At 40.5% G+C, this 21,196-nt stretch overlaps 2 protein-coding genes across 5 annotated transcripts in view; both read left to right on the top strand.

Moving 5' to 3' along the window:
* Positions 1-15,489, top strand: LOC113967839 (transmembrane protein 180-like). Of its 3 annotated transcripts, none has more exons than XM_027683787.1 (7): positions 1-34; positions 3,323-3,501; positions 4,259-4,993; positions 7,955-8,109; positions 9,290-9,373; positions 10,235-10,375; positions 15,360-15,489. In XM_027683787.1, the coding sequence occupies exons 2-7, from the start codon at positions 3,349-3,351 to the stop codon at positions 15,487-15,489; spliced, it is 1,398 nt and encodes a 465-aa protein (XP_027539588.1). In that variant the 5' UTR covers positions 1-34; positions 3,323-3,348. The 3 variants fall into 3 exon arrangements, with proteins under 3 accessions (XP_027539588.1, XP_027539590.1, XP_027539589.1); XM_027683789.1 differs by lacking the exon at positions 1-34 and adding an exon at positions 64-259; XM_027683788.1 differs by lacking the exon at positions 1-34 and adding an exon at positions 288-884.
* A 4,832-nt stretch (positions 15,490-20,321) lies between these two features.
* METTL9 (methyltransferase like 9) overlaps positions 20,322-21,196 on the top strand; it is a 17,540-nt gene continuing 16,665 nt past the window's right edge. For both annotated transcript variants that reach the window (XM_027683765.1, XM_027683764.1), the window contains exon 1: positions 20,322-20,774. In XM_027683765.1, coding sequence (XP_027539566.1) covers positions 20,601-20,774 — 174 coding nt within the window. In that variant the 5' untranslated portion in view covers positions 20,322-20,600. The remainder of the gene's footprint in view (positions 20,775-21,196) is intronic.

Genomic DNA, 21,196 nt, shown 5'->3' with positions numbered 1-21,196 from the left:
CCCGCCGCGCGGTGCGCAGCCCCCGCCACGGGAGGTGGGTCGGTGCCCGTGCAGGGAGTGGTGGTCGGCGGCGCTGGGAGCGGTCGAGGGTGGGGAGCGGCTGCTGAAGAGTGTCTGCCGGCTTCGCCGCGGAGCGGGGCCGGCACGGCCCGCGGTGCGGCACCGCGACTCGGCGGAGGGGAAGCCGGGGCTCGTGGTCGCCCCGCGTTGGGAGCGCTGAGGGGAGAGGCTGTGAGGAGGGGCCCGGTGGGGCGCCCGGGTGCGGGCAGCCACCGCGCTGAGCCCGGAGTGCAGCAGGGCAGGGCAGAGCGTGGGGCAGGGTCAGTCCGAACAGCGCCGGCTCCATCCCCGCGCCTCGCTCGGGGCGGTCGCCGACCGCTCTCACCTCTTTCCCTCACGAGGATGAGCGAGCCCTGTTCTCTGTCCGGGGACCTGCTGAGCTGAAACGAGCCTGGCTCGCTGAGTTTTGACAGAGGAGCAGCTCCAAACGCCCAGCCCTGCGAGCTCCCCGTGCCCGGCAGGAGCGCAGCGCCCGGCGGAGCGGGCACTCGGGCGGTGCCACAGCCCTGCCGTGCCAGGGGCTCTCTGAGGGCACCTCCGGCAGCATCGCCCCTCGGTGTTACCCTCGGGACCGGGAAAGCGTTTGTTCTTAGGTCTCCCTTAATGTGGTGCAAGTCACGTCAGAAAGATGAGGAAGATAATTGTGTCCAGCCAGTCCGTCAGGACTGTGAGCATTGCACAGCGGTTTGGGACCCAGGACAGAGCAGGATGTCTAGTGCGCCTCAGTCAACATTTGTTATTATCTCTTGGAATCCACTTTTCTCCTTTAGACTCGTGCTCTAGTTTCTTTTAGCAGTTGTCATCCATCGCTGGGAGAAGCGCAGGTAATGTCACGCTGCGTCTCTCAAACAGCCCGTCCTTTTGGCTCCTGTGTATTAACGCAGTTGCAACCACCAGAAATTTCTGAAACCGATTTGCCTTCTGTGAGTCACAAAATGTCAACACCTGTGCTTTAACCTGCTCAATATAAAGGCTGACTATTAAGAAGAGGGAGGGGATACTCATGCATGATTTCATGGTAGTACTATTAAAGAGAACATCTGGGAAAGGAAGTGTGGGACCTCAACTTCTAATTGAACCTATTTCATAAACGGGGGGCAGGGCCAGATGTACCAATTAGTGTGGAGTTGTGTCAGATCCTGCATATTATAATTAGTCATGACATTAGAGGCCTGTTTGTGCATTGTTAGAAGGTTTTTGTTGAAGAAATTTCAAATTTCTTTCAGTTTTTCTGAAGCTGAGGGGACCTTTATTTGTGCATAGGAAGGAATTGAGTCAAATGTGATTTGAGCAATAGCTGTTAGCTGGTAATGTTAGTGTGAAGCACATTAATTCTTTGGTGCTCAAGGAATTTGAAGGAAAGGGGAGTCTCCTAATTCTCCATTGGAAGACCTGTGCAGGAGGCTCCAGGTAGAAATAGAGAATAAATGTCTACCTTTCCAAAAGTCCCAATATCTACTGTATAAATCACTTCATTAAGTGTATTTGTGGAGGCTTGAAAAAAGAAATATGACATGTGTCAACACACTGTAGTGATTTTCATATTAATATCTCATTTTTTTTAAAAATGAGCATTTCAATTGGGCACCTTTTCAATAACCTTATTCTTCATTTAAAGTTTCTCAGGAAAAAATTATGAAACCAGACTTGCTATAAAAATGTAAAATTCCGTTCCCTGAAAGTGAAATTGTCTCTACAGCTGTAGGAATGTGAAAAAATAAACTTGAAGATATACATCACAATCATCCTCAAGTATTTAAAAAAACAGTCAAATTCTTAGAAATAAGTTGGCTTTAATAAAAGTAGCCTAGGTTTAAGTTGTTTGCTACCTTGATTTTTTCTTATCTGTGAAGTTATCTACTCTTTGCATCATGTTTCATATCAGAGCATCTTACATATATATGCAAAACTGCATCCACACTTTATTTGCTCTTCAAGGGTTCATTCTCTGTGTTGAGGGAGTGGGAAAACTGTTCCATCTTCTCCAGTTCTTGCTGGATTTGTGGCTTTTGCCTGGCCCTTGCCTGATGATTGGGAAGTTCCCACCTCTGTGCACAACAGCCTGTCTTGTAAACCACAGGAAGGCTGGAAATAGCCTTGGTTTTCATTTCCTGTTTCTTCCATGGTTATTTTTATGAGGAGTTCAGTGAGCTGCTGATCAAGCAGATATTCAAACTAGGTGTTCTGATGGATATGTGAAAATTGCATTTAGGATAAAATTGTTAATATGCAGGGGGCAAAGTGTGAATTATTGACAAAAAGCAGGTAGTAAGGCTCTGAGTTCATGTCCACAGTAAGGCTGAAATCTGGACTTGAAATCAGTGACAGACAGGCTCCTTCAACAGATGTGAAGATGAATAAAACCTCAGCTAAATCCACATACTTGGGAGTATTTTTGTATTGGGCTTATAGCATCAAATATGGTCAAGGTCTACATCAGGTAGTCATTACTCAGATTTATTAGGTAGAGGTTCCCTGGACCTGGGTCTTTAATGGCACAGTTTATACCAAACATGCTTAAGTTAATGGCTGGATAGATGGAAAAAGTCAGCATCTTAAAAATTTGTTGGCTGAATATCTGATTGATAGATCAAAGAAATCTGTATTCTTGGGCTGAATCTCTTGTTATTTGGACATACTTAAAATGCTGTACCTGTTACTTGCTAGGTTTTATTTACATGCAGTATTCTATACAATGAAAATGTTAATTAATAGGTGTTTTGATTGTTCTATGGTTTATTAGGTGAAAGTATTGCTTCCATGGCTTGTTAACAATTAACATTTCAACACAGAAGGGCAAAACTTGGTATTTGCTTTGAAAGAAATATTCCTCTGAATATTCACCCATATGCATGCTGCAGCATAAGGATATGAGTCACTTCATTCCTACACAGTCCATAATTTAAAGAATACACAGCTAGCAAGAAAGATCTAAAATGTATGCAATTGCTTTGACCTTTACACCAACATGAGTGTTTACAACAGCAGGTTTTAAATGGAGTCTGTGCACCAGTTAGGAAGGGAGTCTTTTAAATTCTTGTCCATTTGTTCCATTGATTTTTAAGCACTGACTTATTATTTTTCATCTGTTCGGTTTTAGGCTCAGTGTCTTACAGCTCAGTAAAATGTGTTTCTCATTTAAAAGAAAAGGAAGGAAGAAATTTCCTCCACTTCCACACCTCTGAAACAAGCAAATCCCCCATGATATTTTAATTTGGAAAATTATTCTACTAACTGTTGTAATTCTCTTTTGTAATTTGAGGAGGAAAAGAACTGTACTCTTGGAAGATGAAGTTTGTTTGGGGGATTCATCCTAATGCTCTGGCATATTCCATGACTACGTTAGGGGCTGGAATGATGAACAGTATCTTTAATTTCTACTACGTTAAGCTTTTCCTAAACCGATACAAAATTTCAGAAGGAGCCTTTAATCAAGCACAGGTATTGTACAACGGAATACTTTGGTTACCATATTGTGCTGTGCATGTGTGCTATTACAACAAAGTGATTTTTTTGCTGACAAATTAATTTTGGATGCGTTGTAAATAGTTAACAGTAAATTAACTTTTAATTTAGTTAATCCATAAGCAACTGAAAGTACACATAAAGCACATCGTTAAGAGGCTATAGAGTAAAAATCTCCAGACTTTAATTGCTGAAAAGATTTTTAACTTTGATAGCTTGTAGTAATTTTCTAGACTGATCTTGCATCTCAGCTCCATAGATAAGTTTGACATTAGTGCTTTCCTATGGACTGTTTAAGTACTTAAACACTGCATTTATTCTGGGAGTCATTATCCACGTGAGTAACTCTTGTCGTAAATGGTCTCCTGAAAGTAATGGGCCAGCTCATGTTTTGAATTAACTCGCTGTGAGAGTAATATCTGGGCTTTGCAGGATGAAAGCCCAGATATATAAGGTTTTGAAAGAGTGAAGTCTTGGAGAAAAGGAGTTTATTTCACATATAGTTGGGCACCACCTGCCTACTTAGTCTATTTTTTCATGACTTCTATAAAGCTGTAAATATCCTTAAGAATTTGATCTAGTCTGTTTTGGCCAGAAGAGCTTTCATCTTTATTTATTCTTTGAATAGAGATTTATTTTAAATAAACATGTGTATTACTTCTGTGGTTTTGTAACCTCTGTAGAAAAATGACACTAAGGCTCCATTCCCTCGTGTGTTCCCTGTTTGTGGCAGGCCGTGTTTATGATCTGGAACGCCATCAACGATCCTCTCTTTGGGTATATCCAAGACAACTCCAAACTCCGGTGCTGCGCCAGACGCCAGTTCTCGATTCTGTACGGAGCTCCTTTGTACGGGCTGGCCTTCCTGCTGCCCTGGTTTCCCTGGAAGCAGTACGAGGACGGGGACTGGCTGTGTGGTTTCCACCTCGTCGTTGCCTTGTGTGCCTTTGACGGTTTGCTCACGTTCGTGCTCCTGGCGCAGTGTGCGCTCTTTGCCGAGACCTCCACCAGGCACGAGAGCAGGCTCCAGCTCATCAAGTACAACCAAGTAGCAACACTAATTGGAGCCACAAGCATCCTCTTTTGTGGGCTCATATCAGATAACATGGAAAACTTTGCCTATTTCCAGGCTTTCACTGTTTTGATCGCAGCACTAGCAACAGCTTGTATGTGTTGCACAGGTAAATACAGTACCAGCCAGTATGAGCAGAGAGAAATTCACGTGGAGAGTGCTAACCTGGAAAACAGTGAGGGAGCTTTCTCCTTGGCCTCAGTGGTTTCATTGACCAAACAGATTATGACGGAGAAGAACTTTTTATTTTTTGTCACAATGAACTTCTTCCAAGTCTTCCACCTGGCCTTCTACAACAATTTCATGATAATCTTTGCAGATAATCTTATTCCTACGGATGTCCTTTCTTCCTCAGTCAGAAGTATCATGTATGGAGCAGGTTTTATTTGTCCTCAGGTAGGCAGTTACACTTTTTTATTTTAAAGTATGAAAACCTGGTGTGTTACTAGTTTACAGTATCCATTTAACACTTGAAATAATGCTGTATCTGGCAGAAGCCATTGGCCAAAATGAAAAACAAATCTGGCTCAGCAGTGGTCTAGAAGAAAAAAGTCCCTCTGTGCAGGCTACCCAAGTGTAAGGGGTAGTGAGAACAGACAAGCAGGCTGGTAGAATGTCTGTTTAGAACAGACATGTGAGATGTGAGTAGGCAAGGAATGAATGTTTTGTATCCTACAGGGTTTATAATACCTAAGTATAAAGGAATGGAAAACATAGTCAAGATAAAATTTCTAAAAGCAAAATCTACAGAATTCTGAATTCTTTCTTCTTTGGTTTTGTTTTGTAATAGTGTGTATTACAGATGAAAGACTAATCTCTTCTTCAGGAAGTTTCTGAGATAAACTGCACAAAATACCAGAAAAATTATTAGGTATTAAAAGCCTTGTTGAAAATATGTGGTATCTCAGTCATGGAAACCAAACAAAACTCCAAATAGCTGCTTTTGGAGAATCTACATTCCCATTTATTTTGTTGTTTGCTCTCTTGGTCAGCTACATTTATGAGGTAGAGAGAGACATACTTTAAAGAGCCCAGACAGGGCTGGGGGGAGGAGTAATGAACTGGAAAAGAGAAAGAGACCCTGAAAGAGTAATGTATGAGGACAAGAAAAGCAGCAAAAATACATCCCACAGAATGTAAACATACTTGTCTGCAGTGAATAAAAAATTCTTCTGTTCATTCCCTCCTAACTCCTTTCTCTGGATCTTTTAAAACTTTCACTGTGTTTACTTGCTGGATGTTGAAAGCCATGATACTCAACATCTGAGTATCCTGAGGTTCATCATAGGTGCTGATGGTTTTCAGAATTTCTCAAAATCAGGCTGTTACATTCATTAAATTGTAATGGGGTTTGGTATGTAATATGTATAAGAAGATAAATGAAAGTATAACTGGAATTCACAGCTCAGTTTCAGTTACCATTTTGGCTTTTGTATATATAACATACAAACCCTGAACATACCTTCTCTGTTCCATAACTCCTGTAATTTCAGCTTTTATCCTTATCACAGGTTTAATAGTTTGGGTTTTTTTCCCCTATAACTCAATTAGATAATGAACTTGGGAAATAAATCAGAAACTACAGAAAACAGGAAATCTTAAATAATGTTACACTTACTATATAGCAATCACTTTTGTTGATAAAATCAGTGTGACAATGTGAAACAACTAATCTTTCAGAAAATGTGTCTCCCTGCTCCCCAGAGGCTCTTTGTCTAGAAGGTCACTGAACCATAGAGAGTTTGCTGTGACCTTATTTTTCTCAGGTTTTGTTCCTTTGAGCTCAAGATATAATAAGGGAATTCTCTGATGGCAATGTCCTGAACTTCACTTACTAGAAAAACAGTCAACCCTTGTAAAATAAAGCTCCTTTTTATGAACTCTGCTTCAGTGGCCTCTACTAAACTAGAATTCAGCTTCTGCTTTAGGTCCCTTTTAATAGTGGGTGTGAAGAATACAACCTGCCTACAAGGAAAATGTTGCTGTAACATAGGCAAACAAATCTGAATTTGCATCATTAAGTTAGTATTTGCCTCTGAAATACACAGTCTTAGAAACATGCAAGGAATAAGGAATTTTCTAAGTCATAAGTACTTCCTGAGACAGGGTTATTTGGCAATTACAGAGAGCCAGGATCATGGTGTTTACAATAGCAGGCATTTCGTGATCCCTCACTATTTCTTGTGGAGATACTTTTCTCCAAAATCCCTGAAAACAGCCAGAGGGAAGAGTATGTTTAAGTTTCTTAGAATGAGATTTTTCTCTTGTATCAACTTCCCAGATTTGTTTTACCTCCCTGATCACGGGTTCAAGTAGAAATCTTGAGCTGTTTTACAATAGCATTTGCCACGGTCGTCTTTGTCTGACCGTAGCATCCTGGTTTGATTTGTTATGTTAAAGCATTTCAACGTGGGAACAAATGTACAAGGAGAATTCTTTCCTGTGCTTCTTCTGAATATTAGAGAGTCCATCTCTGTAACACAAAAGAAAGGAGAAAATGTGTATCTCTATTACAGAGTTTGTATTTTTGTGACAGCGATGAGGACCACGTACATGAAGATCATGCCACAGATAAATAATAATAATAAAAAGAACATAATTCATCACAAAATGTCCTATTTAAAGTGGAAAGCGAGGAACAATATAGAAAAATTTACATTTTGTTCATATTGTATTCAGCACTTAATACGATTTTCATGACTTTGCCTGCCACTAGATTCTCAGAATCTACTGCTTGCTAACAGTGGCAAAATTAAAATTCAGCCATACACATTGTCCTCTAGCATCTACCTTTCTCTGCTGTTTGTAAAATCTCTAACTTACTTAGATAAAGCTATCTTGGTGAGCTTGCTGTTTTTGATTTTTTTTTAGTTAAAGAGTCATGCTTACTTTCTATAAATGTCAGTGAAAATAGTAATATTAATGAAAAAACAATTCCTGAAAGTATTTCTTATCAACAGTTAAAATTCAGATGGTGAGATGCTTGGTTTACAATTAACATACTGCAAAGTTAGTAGTTTAAGGGATATCAAAAATAAAAATCATGAGCATTTAATAATAGTTAGCCAATGTGGGAAACAGTATTTTCCTCAGGATATAGCAGTTCTCAGCTGGTTTTTGAGTGGAAAGAGACTGTTTGTACCTGGTAGGGGTAGCAAAGAATGAGCCAGTAGATAGGTCTCTGTTCAATTTCTATTTTTTTATTTGGATTGAATTTCCTAGACAGGGTTGTTGGCTGGGTTTTGTTTTTTTAATGGGTTGTAATAATCTGTGTCTGGTCTGTGTTTTATAGCTCTCCTGATGCTGAGACACTGTACTATACTTGTCATCCTTTATTTGTATATATTATCTTTTCAGTGCCTTGTTCTTCTCAGTCATGCTTCATTGAAGAAGTTTGGTTATTACAGAGTCATCTTGTTTTCCTTTTACTATGAAGGAGTAGCTGCTGCTGTCATGTTTTTTCTAGGGCAAGAACACTATTACCTGTTGGCATTTTATCTCACAACAAACATGTAAGTAAATACACTCCCCTCTTCATAGACACAGCTTAAAACTTCTAACACAGTGGACACTTGCTTTTAGTACCGTGAGGATTCTGCCATGGCTTTTATGGTTTTCATTCTGTTTGACTTGTCAGAAAAGTTGAAACTCTAGTTACAACTTTTCTCAGCTTTTATTTTATTCTGCTTCAGCTTTTAATTTCTGCTTTAAAAAAAGTATATAAGGATACAGGGAAAACCTCATTTAAAAATAAAGAGCTGTTTGTATCAGAATAATGTTACAGCAGTTTAATTCTTCATTTTCTATTTCATTGTTGTCTTTCTACACATTCTTTCCCGCCCTCCTTTACTTCATCTTTTCTTTTCCCCCTTGTTTTCATTCTTATTTTCAGTCTCAAGCTACTGTAACACTGAATTGTGTGAACAATAAATTGAATTTCATTATCTGCATATTTTAAATGATGAAGATGTGTTTTGATTTCCCCAGGAAAAAATTCTAAGGTACCGAAAGACTTTGTGTTTCAAGTGCTGATTGTCCAAAGCCTCTTGTTAGTACACCCAAACTTTAATAAGACATGGATATTGTAATATTTGAGTTGATATTTTAATTTAACAATATGTTAAGAATCAGCTTTGTGTGTGTGTGTGTTTAAATGCATATATATATGTGTGTGTATAGATATATCTCTATATACACTGTAAATACATATATATGAATGCATGTAAAATATTCTTAGTATTCTAATTCTCCCATCTTGAAGTTTGTCTTCCATGTGGTCTTTCCAGCAATGCTCATGTCTTTTTGAGATTTGAAGAGCAAATTTTCAGTTTCCCCTTTTTCTAAAGTGTTTCTTTTCTCTTGGTCATTTTAAATGACATTTACTGATAATGTCATTTACCGTCAAAGTATTCATGACCTTTTTCACCAATGTCCAGGAAAAAAAGCAAAAAAAAAACCCCACCTTTTAGGTTTGCATATTGATTTCTAATTCTCAGCCAAGAACAGATCTAGTAATGCTTTCACAACTCCTGCTTAAACAGATAAATCACCATGTTTTAAAGAACATCTCAGCTGTGTGTGTTTGGGGAAATGTCAGCGTTGGGGGGGGGGGTGTCACAATGTCAGTTACAGTTTTATTATGGAAGTGAATATGAGGACTGTGAACATCTTAAATACTTTGTTTTTCCCTAGGGTAATTGTACAAGCCTCCTTTAGTTTGTTCAATTTGCCTTTGGCAGATATTGTTGATGCAGATTTAGTAAAGCACAAGCGCAGGTATGTCCGTCCTTCCTGGTTTGCTTTAAATGTGCAGTGTTTGCCTTGTTACTCTTCCATAGGTTAAACTGTGTCAAAGTAAAGGCAGTCAACGATCTGGGATCCTTGATACAGAAGTACTTTTTGTAAGAGCAACTTAACATAAGTAAAGATAAGAACTTGAGGAAAGTTTCCTGCAGTTACTTCAGCAGAGTAATTTAAACAGATTACTATGTAACTTCTAGTTTTTATTATACTGTAATTTAAGCCAAGTCCTTCTGATTCTTGTGGGTTGCCATTATCTCTCTGAAATAAAAGTGCTAAAACCTGCTGTGGCATAGTATATTGCAACTCATGGATGTTTCAGATTTTTATCAAAGTGCACAGAACTTCCTGTTGGTTCCATCAATGTTTATGCATGTTCAGCCCTGGTCACTCTGTTGAAGAACTGGCTTCTCAAAAGGGAGAGCTGTTGCTTCCATGGGGAAAAAAATTGCCTCCTTCTCTGGCCTCATGCATAGAAAACCTGAAGCTATAATTAATTCTCCATGCACTGTTCACTCTAATCTAACTCCAGTAATTACTCAAAGTGCACAAAGTTGAACCTGAGTGCAAGTCATTCCATAATCAGGGCTAAGTTATATATATACGATATATATATAAACATACACACCCCAGAGGTTCGTTACCTTTCATTTCCAAATAAATTTAAATTTCATTCTGATAGCAGATCTGTTTGCTATAATGTGTGAACTAGACAAAGCTAAAGATCATGATATTTAGCCTTTGCATATTATCAGGATTTTTTAAATCACTATTGTACTTAATACTCTAGTAAGTTTTTGTCATGCATTAATTTGTTTTTTCCCCTAAATATTTTAGATCACCACTTTCCTCTATGGTTTTTGGTACCAATGCTTTATTTACCAAGCCTGCCCAATCTTTGGCTCCAATGCTTGTGGTTAAAGTACTAAATCAGTTTGGATATAGGAACCTGAATAATGTTGATCATCCTGATGCAAGGTGAGTTCAAAAGGGATACTTTAAATCATAGAAATTATTATGAAATACTCCTGTAATCTAAAAAGCAAATTGATCAACAATTAGTTTGCTATCTACCTAATTTGGAAAAGCAAAGGACACATTTCAGTAGTTGACCATCCCCTGGTTTATGTTTGAGATCACCTAATAGCTCTTATTAAGATACATGTTGTTGGCTTCTGCTTTTTGTTTATCTCATAAACCTACTTCCTTAAATATATAATCCTAATAGGGCTGCATTTAAGATACATTTTTGTTTGAGAGAAAGCTGTATAATAACTGGAGGGAGGGAATTTGCCTCTAGTAGGAGTGTATAATTTTGGCTTCAATTCTGCTTCAATTCTAATGCTAATGATTTCACTGCAGTCCCTGGAGACCTTAATGCACAGCAGAAAGCTGTGGTTGCTAGTTAGCCTGTTGGACATGTGGGGGCTTTTATAAAACCAAATTAACAGGGAATCACTACACTGAAAGGGTCATAGGCTGTATTTATGACCATCAAGAGGAAGTGGAAACATAAGGAATAACTGAAGGCAGGATTAAAAGCAACAATCAGTCCTGATTAGGATTTACTTGACAGAACAGCATGAATATCCTGAGAAACTACACAGCTCTCCTAAATTCTGAGTAAAAATCTTTAAAAATACATACAGACAAATTTCTATGGACTTCTGTGGAAAGAGGCCCCGAAGGAGAAAGGTCAGATTATGTGTCACCAAAGGTTGGGAAAATGTTTCACATTTGAGGAATTTTCTAAAAAAAATGTAAGAGGACAAGCATTACATAAAAGAACAACAGGTGGTCTTCAGAAATGGATCCAGACAGAAGCAAAGGCAGTTTGAGGCTCTGTGAGAACAGTTAATTTTATTTTAATGCAGTCTGTAGATAGCCAGTGAGATGATGTGAAGAGGACATGAACCTCATTATAATGTCAAATAAGATGAGTGATTTTTGCAGAGAGTAGTAGTTTCAACTGGATGTGGATATGAGAGGGCTGAATATATTCATCTTGATGATTCAGAGAAATTTAGACTTGAAACATAACAACTGCAGTTCTGATGCCTTTCAATCAGAGAAATGATCCCTTTGTGGATGGATTTTAAATCACAGTAGCTATAAATCTTTTTATCCCCGGTAAGTAGCCCCTGGACTATAGCAACAATAAATTTATTATATAGAGAGTTGAAATACTTTGAATGCCTAATCTCTAAAACCTGTATTTTCACTTGAGTCATGCTGAAATCTGATTTATTTCACTAGGGCCAGGAACAGCATAAAGGCACAAAGCTGAGATGAGTTAATCAGAGCACCTGAACTATATTATGTATTTCTCTTGCCCGTCTCTTCAAAAATAATTTCTTAAATATGAAGTAGTCTGCCTGTGTTTTCTGTACATTTATGTGTGAACAGGCATGTCCTTTGCTTGCAAATGGAGCTCAGCATGGACACAAATAGACCAGACTACTCCAAGTTGTTTCTAGGGAGTCAGTTTGCCCATGGCAATGTACTCAGACCATTGACTGAGCTAATATTACTTATATATATTAAAAACCTATCAGCTGATCTCATCTTTCAGCCATAGGCAGGCAGCTAAAACACACTTGCCCCAGGACAAAGTTGTTTGAGGACAAACAGAAACTGAATTCAAGAGATTGTTTAAGATATGCTCAAGCTGTTTTGGGAAAAAAAAAAGAATTTCACACAGGTGAAGTATATATAATGAAGTATTATGTACCATCTCAGCCGTGTCCTTCCTTCTTCTCCAAAGCTGGCAATATCTATTAAGTGTTTTGGAAAGCCTTTGCTTTATTAGGTGTAGTGGCAGTGAGTTGTGAACACAACACAAAGAGGACCCCTATTCTGCATTAAAAAGATGTTTGGGCCCTGAATAAATATGTCTTGAGAGTTTCCAGCAATGTTGTTTCCGGGGAGAAGACAGAGGATGCAGTCCAAACCCATAAAATATTTGTTGCATTCTAAATTATTTTTTCTTGAACTGAAAGTTAAACTGTAGCAACAATAATGGAGCAGCTAATCCTGGAAACCATTTCCAGGCACAGTAAGGACAATAAAATCATCAGTAATAGTCAGCATGGCTTCACCAAGAGGAAGGGAGTCATGCTTGACCAACTTGATGAACCCGGGCAGTAAAATGTCCAGCCTGGTAGCCAAGGGAAGGCAGTGGGAATTGTCTACCTGGGTTTCAGGGAGGCCTTTGGCACTGCCTGCCTCCTAGACAAGCTGTTGAAATATGGGCTGGATGAACAACCAGTGGGATGGGTTCAAAGCTGTCAGGCCCAGAGGGTGGTGCTCAGGGCCAGGAAGTCTCCTTGGGGTCAGTAACTGAGCCCTACGGGTCTGTGCCGGCCCCAGTCCTGTTTAACATCTTCATTAATGGCCAGGGTGATGGGGCAGGATGTACCCTTGGGAATTTTGGTGATGACACAAAAGTGGGAGATGTGGCTGATACATCAGGGGGTCATGCTGCCATCCAAAGGGATCTGACAGGCTGGAGAAATAGGATGACCTGGGATCCTGGGCTGCATTGGGTAAAGGATTGCCACAGGTCAAAGGAGGTGATCCTTCCCCTCTGCTCACATTATACCACATCCTTAGGAAATGTGGTCACTGCACAGCAGTTAAACAATTTGTAGTGGAAGGTAGTTAAAGAAGTATTTTTTAATATCCCTAAAATTTGAACAATAGCTTGCAGAATGGAGCGGTCCTGGTTTGTAGATTTTTCTTTTGTTCCATCATCATAGCAAAACATTACCTGCCCTATATGGCTTGGGGTGGTTTTTGTTGTTGTTTGGGGTGGGTTTTGTTGTTGTTTGGGGTTTCTTTTTTTAGTTTGGCTTGGATTTTTTTTTTTGTTTGCTGTGGAAAACATCCCTAGTTTAAAACCTCCCTCTTCTGGAGAGCCACTGCAACTACCACCACCTTCTCTTGGCAGTGCTTTTCAAATTCATCCTTCAAAATGAAGTTATTTGGCAGCAACTCTTCATTATTTATTGAAGGCACTTTAAACTGTTAATGCTTTCATACTGAATTACTCGACTAGATGACATTCTGTTCAGAGTGATGTTAGGGCTGTTTAGTGAAAGATTGTATGTTTTATTCCTGCGTGTGCAAAAAAAAGGTAGCTATGGAAATTTCTGAAGTTACTTGTTCAGCTGTAATTGTGATGAAATCTGAACTCTGCTCTTGATTTATCCCAGTCCCTCAATGAAATATTTTCTTGTTCCTTATTCTGTGTACTATAGATATGTTTCGTAATTCCTGCAATAACTTAAGGTTTTACAGTACAATAGGTAATACTGTTTTCTTAAATCAATCTTGTTCCACTGAAACCAAATCAGGATTGCACCAGTGTGAGTGATTTTGCAGATGTTCTTTCTTATTTTGTCCTTCCTGAAGGCCATGTATAAAGACGGAATAATTTTAGTACTGAAAACTGCAATCCTCTTCAGTGTGCAGGAACAGGCCAAAGGTGGGCCTTGTTTCCTTGTAGGTGGACTGGGAATGCAATTGAAAACAGGCCAGTAAACAACATCCAAGTGGTAAATTATTGTCACTGCCAATAAAGCTTGGCTGTGGACCAGTGGCCTGCTAGTGAACATTCCCAGTCCTAAATGCAATTGCCCAAGTGGTGAAGTGATTCACTTGTGAGCCTGTGGGTTTTGCTTTCTTGTGAAGCATCAGCAGGTACAGGACTTGAGATAAACTGCTCATTTATGAGGGTGTGAACGTACTAAGGAATAAATCTGGGCTGTGGTGGAGGTTACAAGTATTTTCTCTGTTAAATGGAGGGATGAGACATGAGTCAATTCTTTTATGATTCCAAGAAACTCATAGGTTTTATTTAAAAACCTGTTGGAGGTTTTGTTTGGGTTTTTTTCTCCACACATTGTCAGGTTTTTTGGCTGTCCATAGCTGTTCTGCAAGTCTCCTCTCTCATCCCTGAATGCTAAGGAAAAAAAAAAAGAGAAAGTAACATAAACTGCCTCATGGTGAGAAAGTTCATTTAGGGGCTGTTTCTCAGCTTGAGTTGACTTTCCTGATATTTAAGTAATTAGAATCCAATAATTAACAGAATGCCAGTAGCTAATGATTCCAGCTACCAGATGAATGCCAAAATGCACATATGCCAAAATGTCAGCAACCATACTGTTCATAAAAGGGAACTCATTTAATTCCTGCATTTTGTTTTTTGAGTCATATTTGTTGATGCTTTTATTTATTATTCGTTAGAGAAGATTTAGATGAATTACCACGCATCCATTAGAATAAATGAAAATGAGTGTTAATTTCACATGTATTTTTTTATGGTTTATATTATCTTGTAATAATTTATTTTAAAGCCAAATGTAATAGGGCTTGATGTTTCAAACAGCCCTTTAGACCACACCTGAATTTTGTGCATTAATCATCACTTCTGTCTAGCACTCAGCAACTAAAACAACACACTATGTGGATAGCACAGATTTTAACCTAAATAATTTCATATTAAAATGCTTGCTTGAAATGTTTTCTGCTTTTCTTCCAGATTTTTCAGTCTGACTAAAGCTTTTCAGATGCTCTATTCTATAACTGGATGATATTGCTTAAATTGATTTCTATATTACATAATATAGATGAGTACTAAAGTAGTGAACAGGATTTCTGAGGTTGCCTAGAGTGTATTAAAATTAACTCTTTGAGTGCTAATTGTCTGATTTTCTCCCAGCTATTATGAAAGGAGAAAACAAAATAAGATATATTCCACATAATTGTATGTGGAATTATAAAATACTATTGAAATACATTTTATACTTGAGATATATATATATTTTTCTTTGATTTAGAATTGACTGTACAGTAACATGTCTATGTGTATAGAATGGGATTGCTTTAAAAATAACGTGTTGTGAATTGACCAGGAAAGTTAATCTTCATACTGAAAGCTGTGTTTTCATGTTTTCCCCAGGACGTTTTTAGATCTCCATGATGCCATGTTCAACCTGATCTGCCTGGTTCCACTTTGCATTGCAGTCATGCAGGTCCTGACATGGACTCCCTTTTCCATCCAGAACAGCCACGTGACAGCTGTACACTAAACACATCCCCCTTGGGCAGTGCCTCTTCTGCTCAGCTCAGCCATAAAAGAGTTTGTATGATTTTCATGTGAAAAAGCAAAATTGCAAGACAGTTTGAGCTCTTCATAAGTTGCATTCAGCCTTAATGCTGAGCCTACACAAAGTCTTTCCTAGTTTGGTCGTTTTCCTTTAATGGGTGTTATCCTTAATTACTTTATTTAAAGTAATTTCTGGTCTATACTGATCGCTGTTAACTCACTTGAAGAATGGATATGGCAGATCAGGTAAAGGAATCTCAACCCAGCACCTGGAATTCAAGGGAACTGTATTTTCTTAAGCTTAGTGGTGGATTAATTTTGCCATCCTGATAAAACAGCAGATCCCTGAAGATTCTAGTGGACATCCCTCACGGATGGCAGGGAAATGAAAGGGAAAATTTAGATGGTGTCTGGCTGGCCAATATAACACAAATCTGACAGCTACCACGGGCAGAGGCAAGAATAATTAACTTCCCTGTGAAAGTCTGTGTAGGGCTAAAGAAGAAGAAGATTAAAATGCTGTTCAGTGTTGCTGGATGTGGAAAAAGCTCCATAAGTCCTCACTGACCTTCTGAATATCTCTTGGTGGTGGAAGGTAGATGCAGTTTTCTGGCTCTAAATGGGAAAATTATTTTGAAGGTACCATATTGTCAGTACTTCATACAGAATGTCACGTGGCAAGAACAACATCAGTGTGTGGGTGTAATAACGTCCAGTTAGTTGGATAAATCTAAGAAATAAAATCTACCTGTTTAGTAATGTTACAGTGGCAAACTCATCTGGTGTGTGACAACTGAAGTTATTTTCGGATTAATTCTTACCAAAATCTTTTTAGTTAAGGTTTTAAATGGATCCTGTGATTTTTATAAAATAAAGGTTTTTTGACAAAATTTCAGAAACATCGAGTCCTGTCTTTATTTCCCAGGTTGTAATGATAAGACACATTACCATGTTTACAATATTCTTGTTCAATAAATATTATTTTTCCTCAATATATCGAATGTGTAATTGGTAGTTTAAGCATACTATCATAGTTTCATTTTTGTTGTTTTGCCTGGGCAAGTGTAATTTTAGAATCACCTTTCTTATGGAGTGCCAGTCACTTGAAGGTACAAGAAGATCCATTGGGGATCCCAATTTTAAAGTGTATCCCAATTTTAAATTGTGTATCCCAAATTAAAGTGCTGAGCCAGCTTATTTCCAAGGCTCTACATTGGAGAAGAAAGGAGTGTAAGGCAAGGCCCTGCATTTTGGTGGACAGTAGCACAACTTAATGAAAAAGTTTGAGATTTGAAATACTAGAGTTGAAAAAAATAGTCTTTTTGCCTCAGTTTTTACATTTGCAGAGTAGAAATAACAACATTTCCTTGCCTTTTTTTGAAGTGCAAAGTGCTTTCAAGGTGATGAGTGAAAAAGTGGGATAGCATCGTTAAATATTTAGAAATCCAAATGAACCCTTTGATAGGAATATGAAGATTTATGTTAAAATGTAACAAGCCAGAAGTGTGGTGAAGTTTTAAGTTGCATTATCTGTTTTTTATCTGTCTTGTCAGAGATCCCGTTATTCATTTGCATTGTACATGCTAATGGAATTATGTACACATTCCAGCATCACTTGTGTAAATATTCCTTGGATATGTAAATACAAATAGCAGAGCAGATATGGCCTGTGTGTTTAGATTCTGAATTTTAAAAGATTTCCTGCATTGTGTGTATTAATTTTGTGTCTGAAAGACAGGATCAAAAGCCAAAGGACAAAAAGCTGAAGAAATTTAAGTTAATATAATCTTTGATTCATTATATGAAAGTTTTCTCCCTGACAGTTCCTTTAAAATGGTAATAAGTGACTTAAAATAGTCTTCTCTACTGTTTCTGTAGTTCCTAAATTTGCTGTGTTCATCCTATCCTTGTAGAATATATGTTTTGATGGGTGAAAATGTTATTGTACCACAAATAGAGTTTCTTAGGTGACTCTGTAACTTATTTCTAATACTAAGTTATTAAAACATAATGTGCAACTGGAAGAGTACTGTGCTATGCAACAGGAAATCTAATAAGTGGGTTTAAGAGTCAAAATTATGTCAAGGATTCTTTGAAATTATCAGAATTATTTTTTTCTGGAAAATGTTTGGTAACAGTACCATTCAATTTGCTGAAATAAGAGAAGAGTAAGGAGTGACCTGAGTGAAGGCACAGTTTGAATAGTCTCTACAAACCACTGCATCTTTAGAATTAAGATAGGAAAAGTAAATATTCAGAGATGTCTAAGCAAGACAGCCTGAAGATAGGGGACATTAACTGTAGAATAAACCAGTTTAGAAAGCAAATCTGAGAAATACAATACAAATTACTTAATATGTAAAATATTAATAATTTTCCAAATTTATTATGTGTTCTGCCATTTGTCTGTCCTATTTCTCTTGCAATAAGGGCAGGAAAAAAGGTGTATTTCATTGCATCGATAGTCAATCCAAAAGAGGACTTGAAAGTGCTTTAAATTCGGGTGGTATCTTACTACAGGAGTAGAAGGTTGGCTCTATGCTGTGACTGACATGGCTTAGTCTCCATTTCTCTGTCACCCACTAAACTTTGCTATCCTCTGCTAAACCTACATCTTTGGTTTTGGCCGTGAATCAAATAAAGGATGATCAAAGGCAAAAGTTCAGTGTCTTGCGACAGCTGGTTTCTCTGCTTTCTCTCCTTATTAGCAAATGGTATCTGAGTTTGAACTCCCACTGCTGGAGAAATGCCTCAGTTTAATCTTGATAATTTAAGAGTGTCTAAAATAGTCTCATAACTGATAAAGAGGATATAAGTGTGTGTATAATATAAAATATGAAATGCTGTGGTAAGTTCAGAGGATGAGAAATGTGATGCTTGAATCCCATTCTTAGAGTTTCTCTATAAATTCTGAGAATATGGATCTTAATACACTGAATGAATTTTATTTATTGAAAATCAATAGGTAAAAGTGCCTGCTAGATTTAAAAGGATGTTACCTAATAGACACTCAAGAATGTTAGTCTAATACAGCAGTAATACAATATATAGCCAGTGATAGAGTGAAAATATTGAACAAATGACAACAAAGCATATTTAACTTTAAGTGGGAAAAAATTATGTTTAGTAGAGCTTACAGGCCCACCTCTGTTCTGGTCTTGTACAAAATGACCTTCCCAGTCTCAAATCTGCTGCTCCGATTTTGGAACTGCTCAGTAATTCATGAATATACTATGTTGACATGGCCAGTAGGATGTTTATGTTTGAATATGGTTCTACAGCTTAATGGGTGCTGTCAGGAAAGACAAGCAGGAAGGGAAAGGAACGGTTAAGATAAGCCACATCTCCACAATTCTTGCCGAATGAAGCCAGCTCAGGGAAAAAGCTCAGTAGTACACGCAGGCAAAAGAATCCCAGCTGGTTTTGTAAAGGAACACACGATGAGACTGGTGGGAGCTCTTAAAGGGCTTGGACAGACTCTCAGCTGGGCTTCCTGGGTTACCCTTGGGGGAGAGGATTTCAGATCCCTATCAGTGTTTACCTTAAAGACCTCTTTGTGATAATCACTTTCTTACTAATGTTTAAATAACAGAAGGGAAAGTTGTTTTATCAGAGTATTTTATCAGGAAAATTGAAGGTTTACATTTAGACTCCGTGAGGCTGTGCAGCCAGCCCTGTCCCCAGCCCTGCTCCAGAAGCCAGGCTCCTTGGGATCACCACAAATACCTCCTCTGTTAAAGCCTTTGGGTATGTTTGGGATCTTTTGGACTTCAGGTATTCAATCAATTACAGATATTTTCCATCAAGAGAAAGAAAAAAAGCACTATCCAAATAGTTGTGGAGAAGATAGAAAAAAAAAGTGATGCAATTTTTTCTGGAAATCTCAGCATACTAATTGCTTTGAATGATAAAGCAATACACTTACACAACAAATATTTTTCTGAGGTTGTCCAGCAATTGGTTACAACTCCACCAGCCCATATGCAAAAAACAATACATCAAAATTATTACCTAAATATGCATGAATAGTGAGTTCTTTATAGCCTGTCAAGAGAAAAATATGCTGAGTATACAACTACTGTGTCAGAATATTAATGTAATGCTGGGTAGGAACTTTGGGAAATCTCATTAAAACACACCCAGGTTGTAAGCTAAAAAGCAAATGTATTCCTTATCTGGTATGCAATCAATTATCTGTATTTTTGATGTGATGAAATTAAGGTATGTTTCCCTGTGAGCAACATGTAACTAACCTGAAGCAGTTTTATTTTTTGCTTTATACAATGCAAGAAGATGCCTCTTTAAAAAGCAGCTGGGGAAGGGTCTGGAGCACAGGTCTGGTGAGGAGCGGCTGGGGGAGCTGGGGATGTTTAGCCTGGAGAAAAGGAGGCTCTTGCTGGTCTCTACAACCACGAGGACCAGAAGACATAGTCTGAAGCTGTGCCAGGGGAGGTTTAGGTTGGACAGTAGGGTGATTAGACATTGGAAGGGGCTGCCCAGGGAGGTGGTGGAGTCACTGTCCCTGGAGGTGTTTAAGGAAAGAGTGGACGTGGCACTCAGTGCCATGGTCTGGTTGACACGGTGGTGTTGGGACACAGGTTGGACTCGATGGTCCCAGAGCTCTCTTTCGACCGAATCGGTTCGGTGTTCCCGTGACTCCCTCGGTCCCGGCTCCGGGGGGTCCCTGTCCCTCAGCCCCGCTCCCGCCGCTCTGCGCAGGCGCACGGGGGTGACAGGGCGGCGCCGGGCACGTGCGCCAGCCCCGCCGAGGGGCCGCCGCCGCCGCCCGCGGTGCCCGGGGCGGGGAGGAAGGAGGGGCCTGGCCGAGCCTCCGCCGCCGCCAGCCCGCCCTGCCCTGCCCGCTCCGGCTCGAAGGCGGCCCCGCCCGCCCGGCCATTGGCGACGGAGGGAGAGAGAGGGAGGGAGCGGGTGCGCGCCAGGCCCCGGCGTGTCGCAGCGAAGGCGTCCGGGCGGGCCCCGCTGCCGCGGCGGCGCGTTCCGCGCGGAGCGTGTGCGCGGGCCCCGAGCGGAGCCGCCGCTGCCATGGAGCGGGGGGGCGGCGGCGCCGCGCGGGGCTGAGCGCGCCCCTTCCCCATGAGACGGTGGCTGTGCTGGCTGGGCTGCTACACCCTGCTCCTGTGGGTGCTCAGGAGGACGATGTGGGCTGGCCCTGCCCGCTACCTGCGGAGCCCTTTATCCAGGTCCCTCTACGTGAATATGATGGGCAGCCACCGCCAGCCAGCCCCGGGCGCCAGGGAGAACCACCAGGTACAGCCCCGGCGGCGGCCGGGCCGCCCTGCCCGCCCCTGCCTCCCCTCAGCGCGGCGGGCGGGGGCGGCACAGGGACCCCCCGCCCCCGGGGAGCGCCGCGGGGCAGGGCCGGGGGTCCGGCGGGAGGGAGCGGCGGCGGGAGCGGGGACCCCGGTGCGGGCTGAGGGGGCTCCGGGCCGGGCAGCGCAGACAAAGAGAGGGAACTGCTCGGCGCTCCGGTGAGAAAGTTGCCGTGTGCCCCCCGTGTGGGACGCGCCCCGGGGCCCGCCGGCGGGGCGGGACCGGCGCTGCGGGGCCGCGGGGGGTCGGGGAGAGCCCGGCAGGGGGAACAGCGGCGGGTCCCGGCCCCGGGAACGCGGCGGGTCGGGGCCAGAGCTGCTCCCGGGGGACTGCGGCCCCTGTGCGTGGATGTACCCCCC

The sequence above is a fragment of the Neopelma chrysocephalum genome, unplaced genomic scaffold (genome assembly GCF_003984885.1).
Source record: "Neopelma chrysocephalum unplaced genomic scaffold, ASM398488v2 Primary Assembly neopelma1_65, whole genome shotgun sequence".
Taxonomy (NCBI): domain Eukaryota; kingdom Metazoa; phylum Chordata; class Aves; order Passeriformes; family Pipridae; genus Neopelma; species Neopelma chrysocephalum.
Note: the sequence above shows the minus strand (reverse complement) of the source record. Positions and strands in the feature narration are given on the sequence as shown.

Bases quoted from the DNA above. Each gene is read 5' to 3' on its own strand.
- LOC113967839 (XM_027683787.1), top strand. From the start codon at position 3,349: ATGAAGTTTGTTTGGGGGATTCATCCTAATGCTCTGGCATATTCCATG. The intron at 3,502-4,258 runs GTATTGTACAAC...TGTTTGTGGCAG, and splicing joins GAGCCTTTAATCAAGCACAG to GCCGTGTTTATGATCTGGAA. The intron at 10,376-15,359 runs GTGAGTTCAAAA...TGTTTTCCCCAG, and splicing joins GTTGATCATCCTGATGCAAG to GACGTTTTTAGATCTCCATG.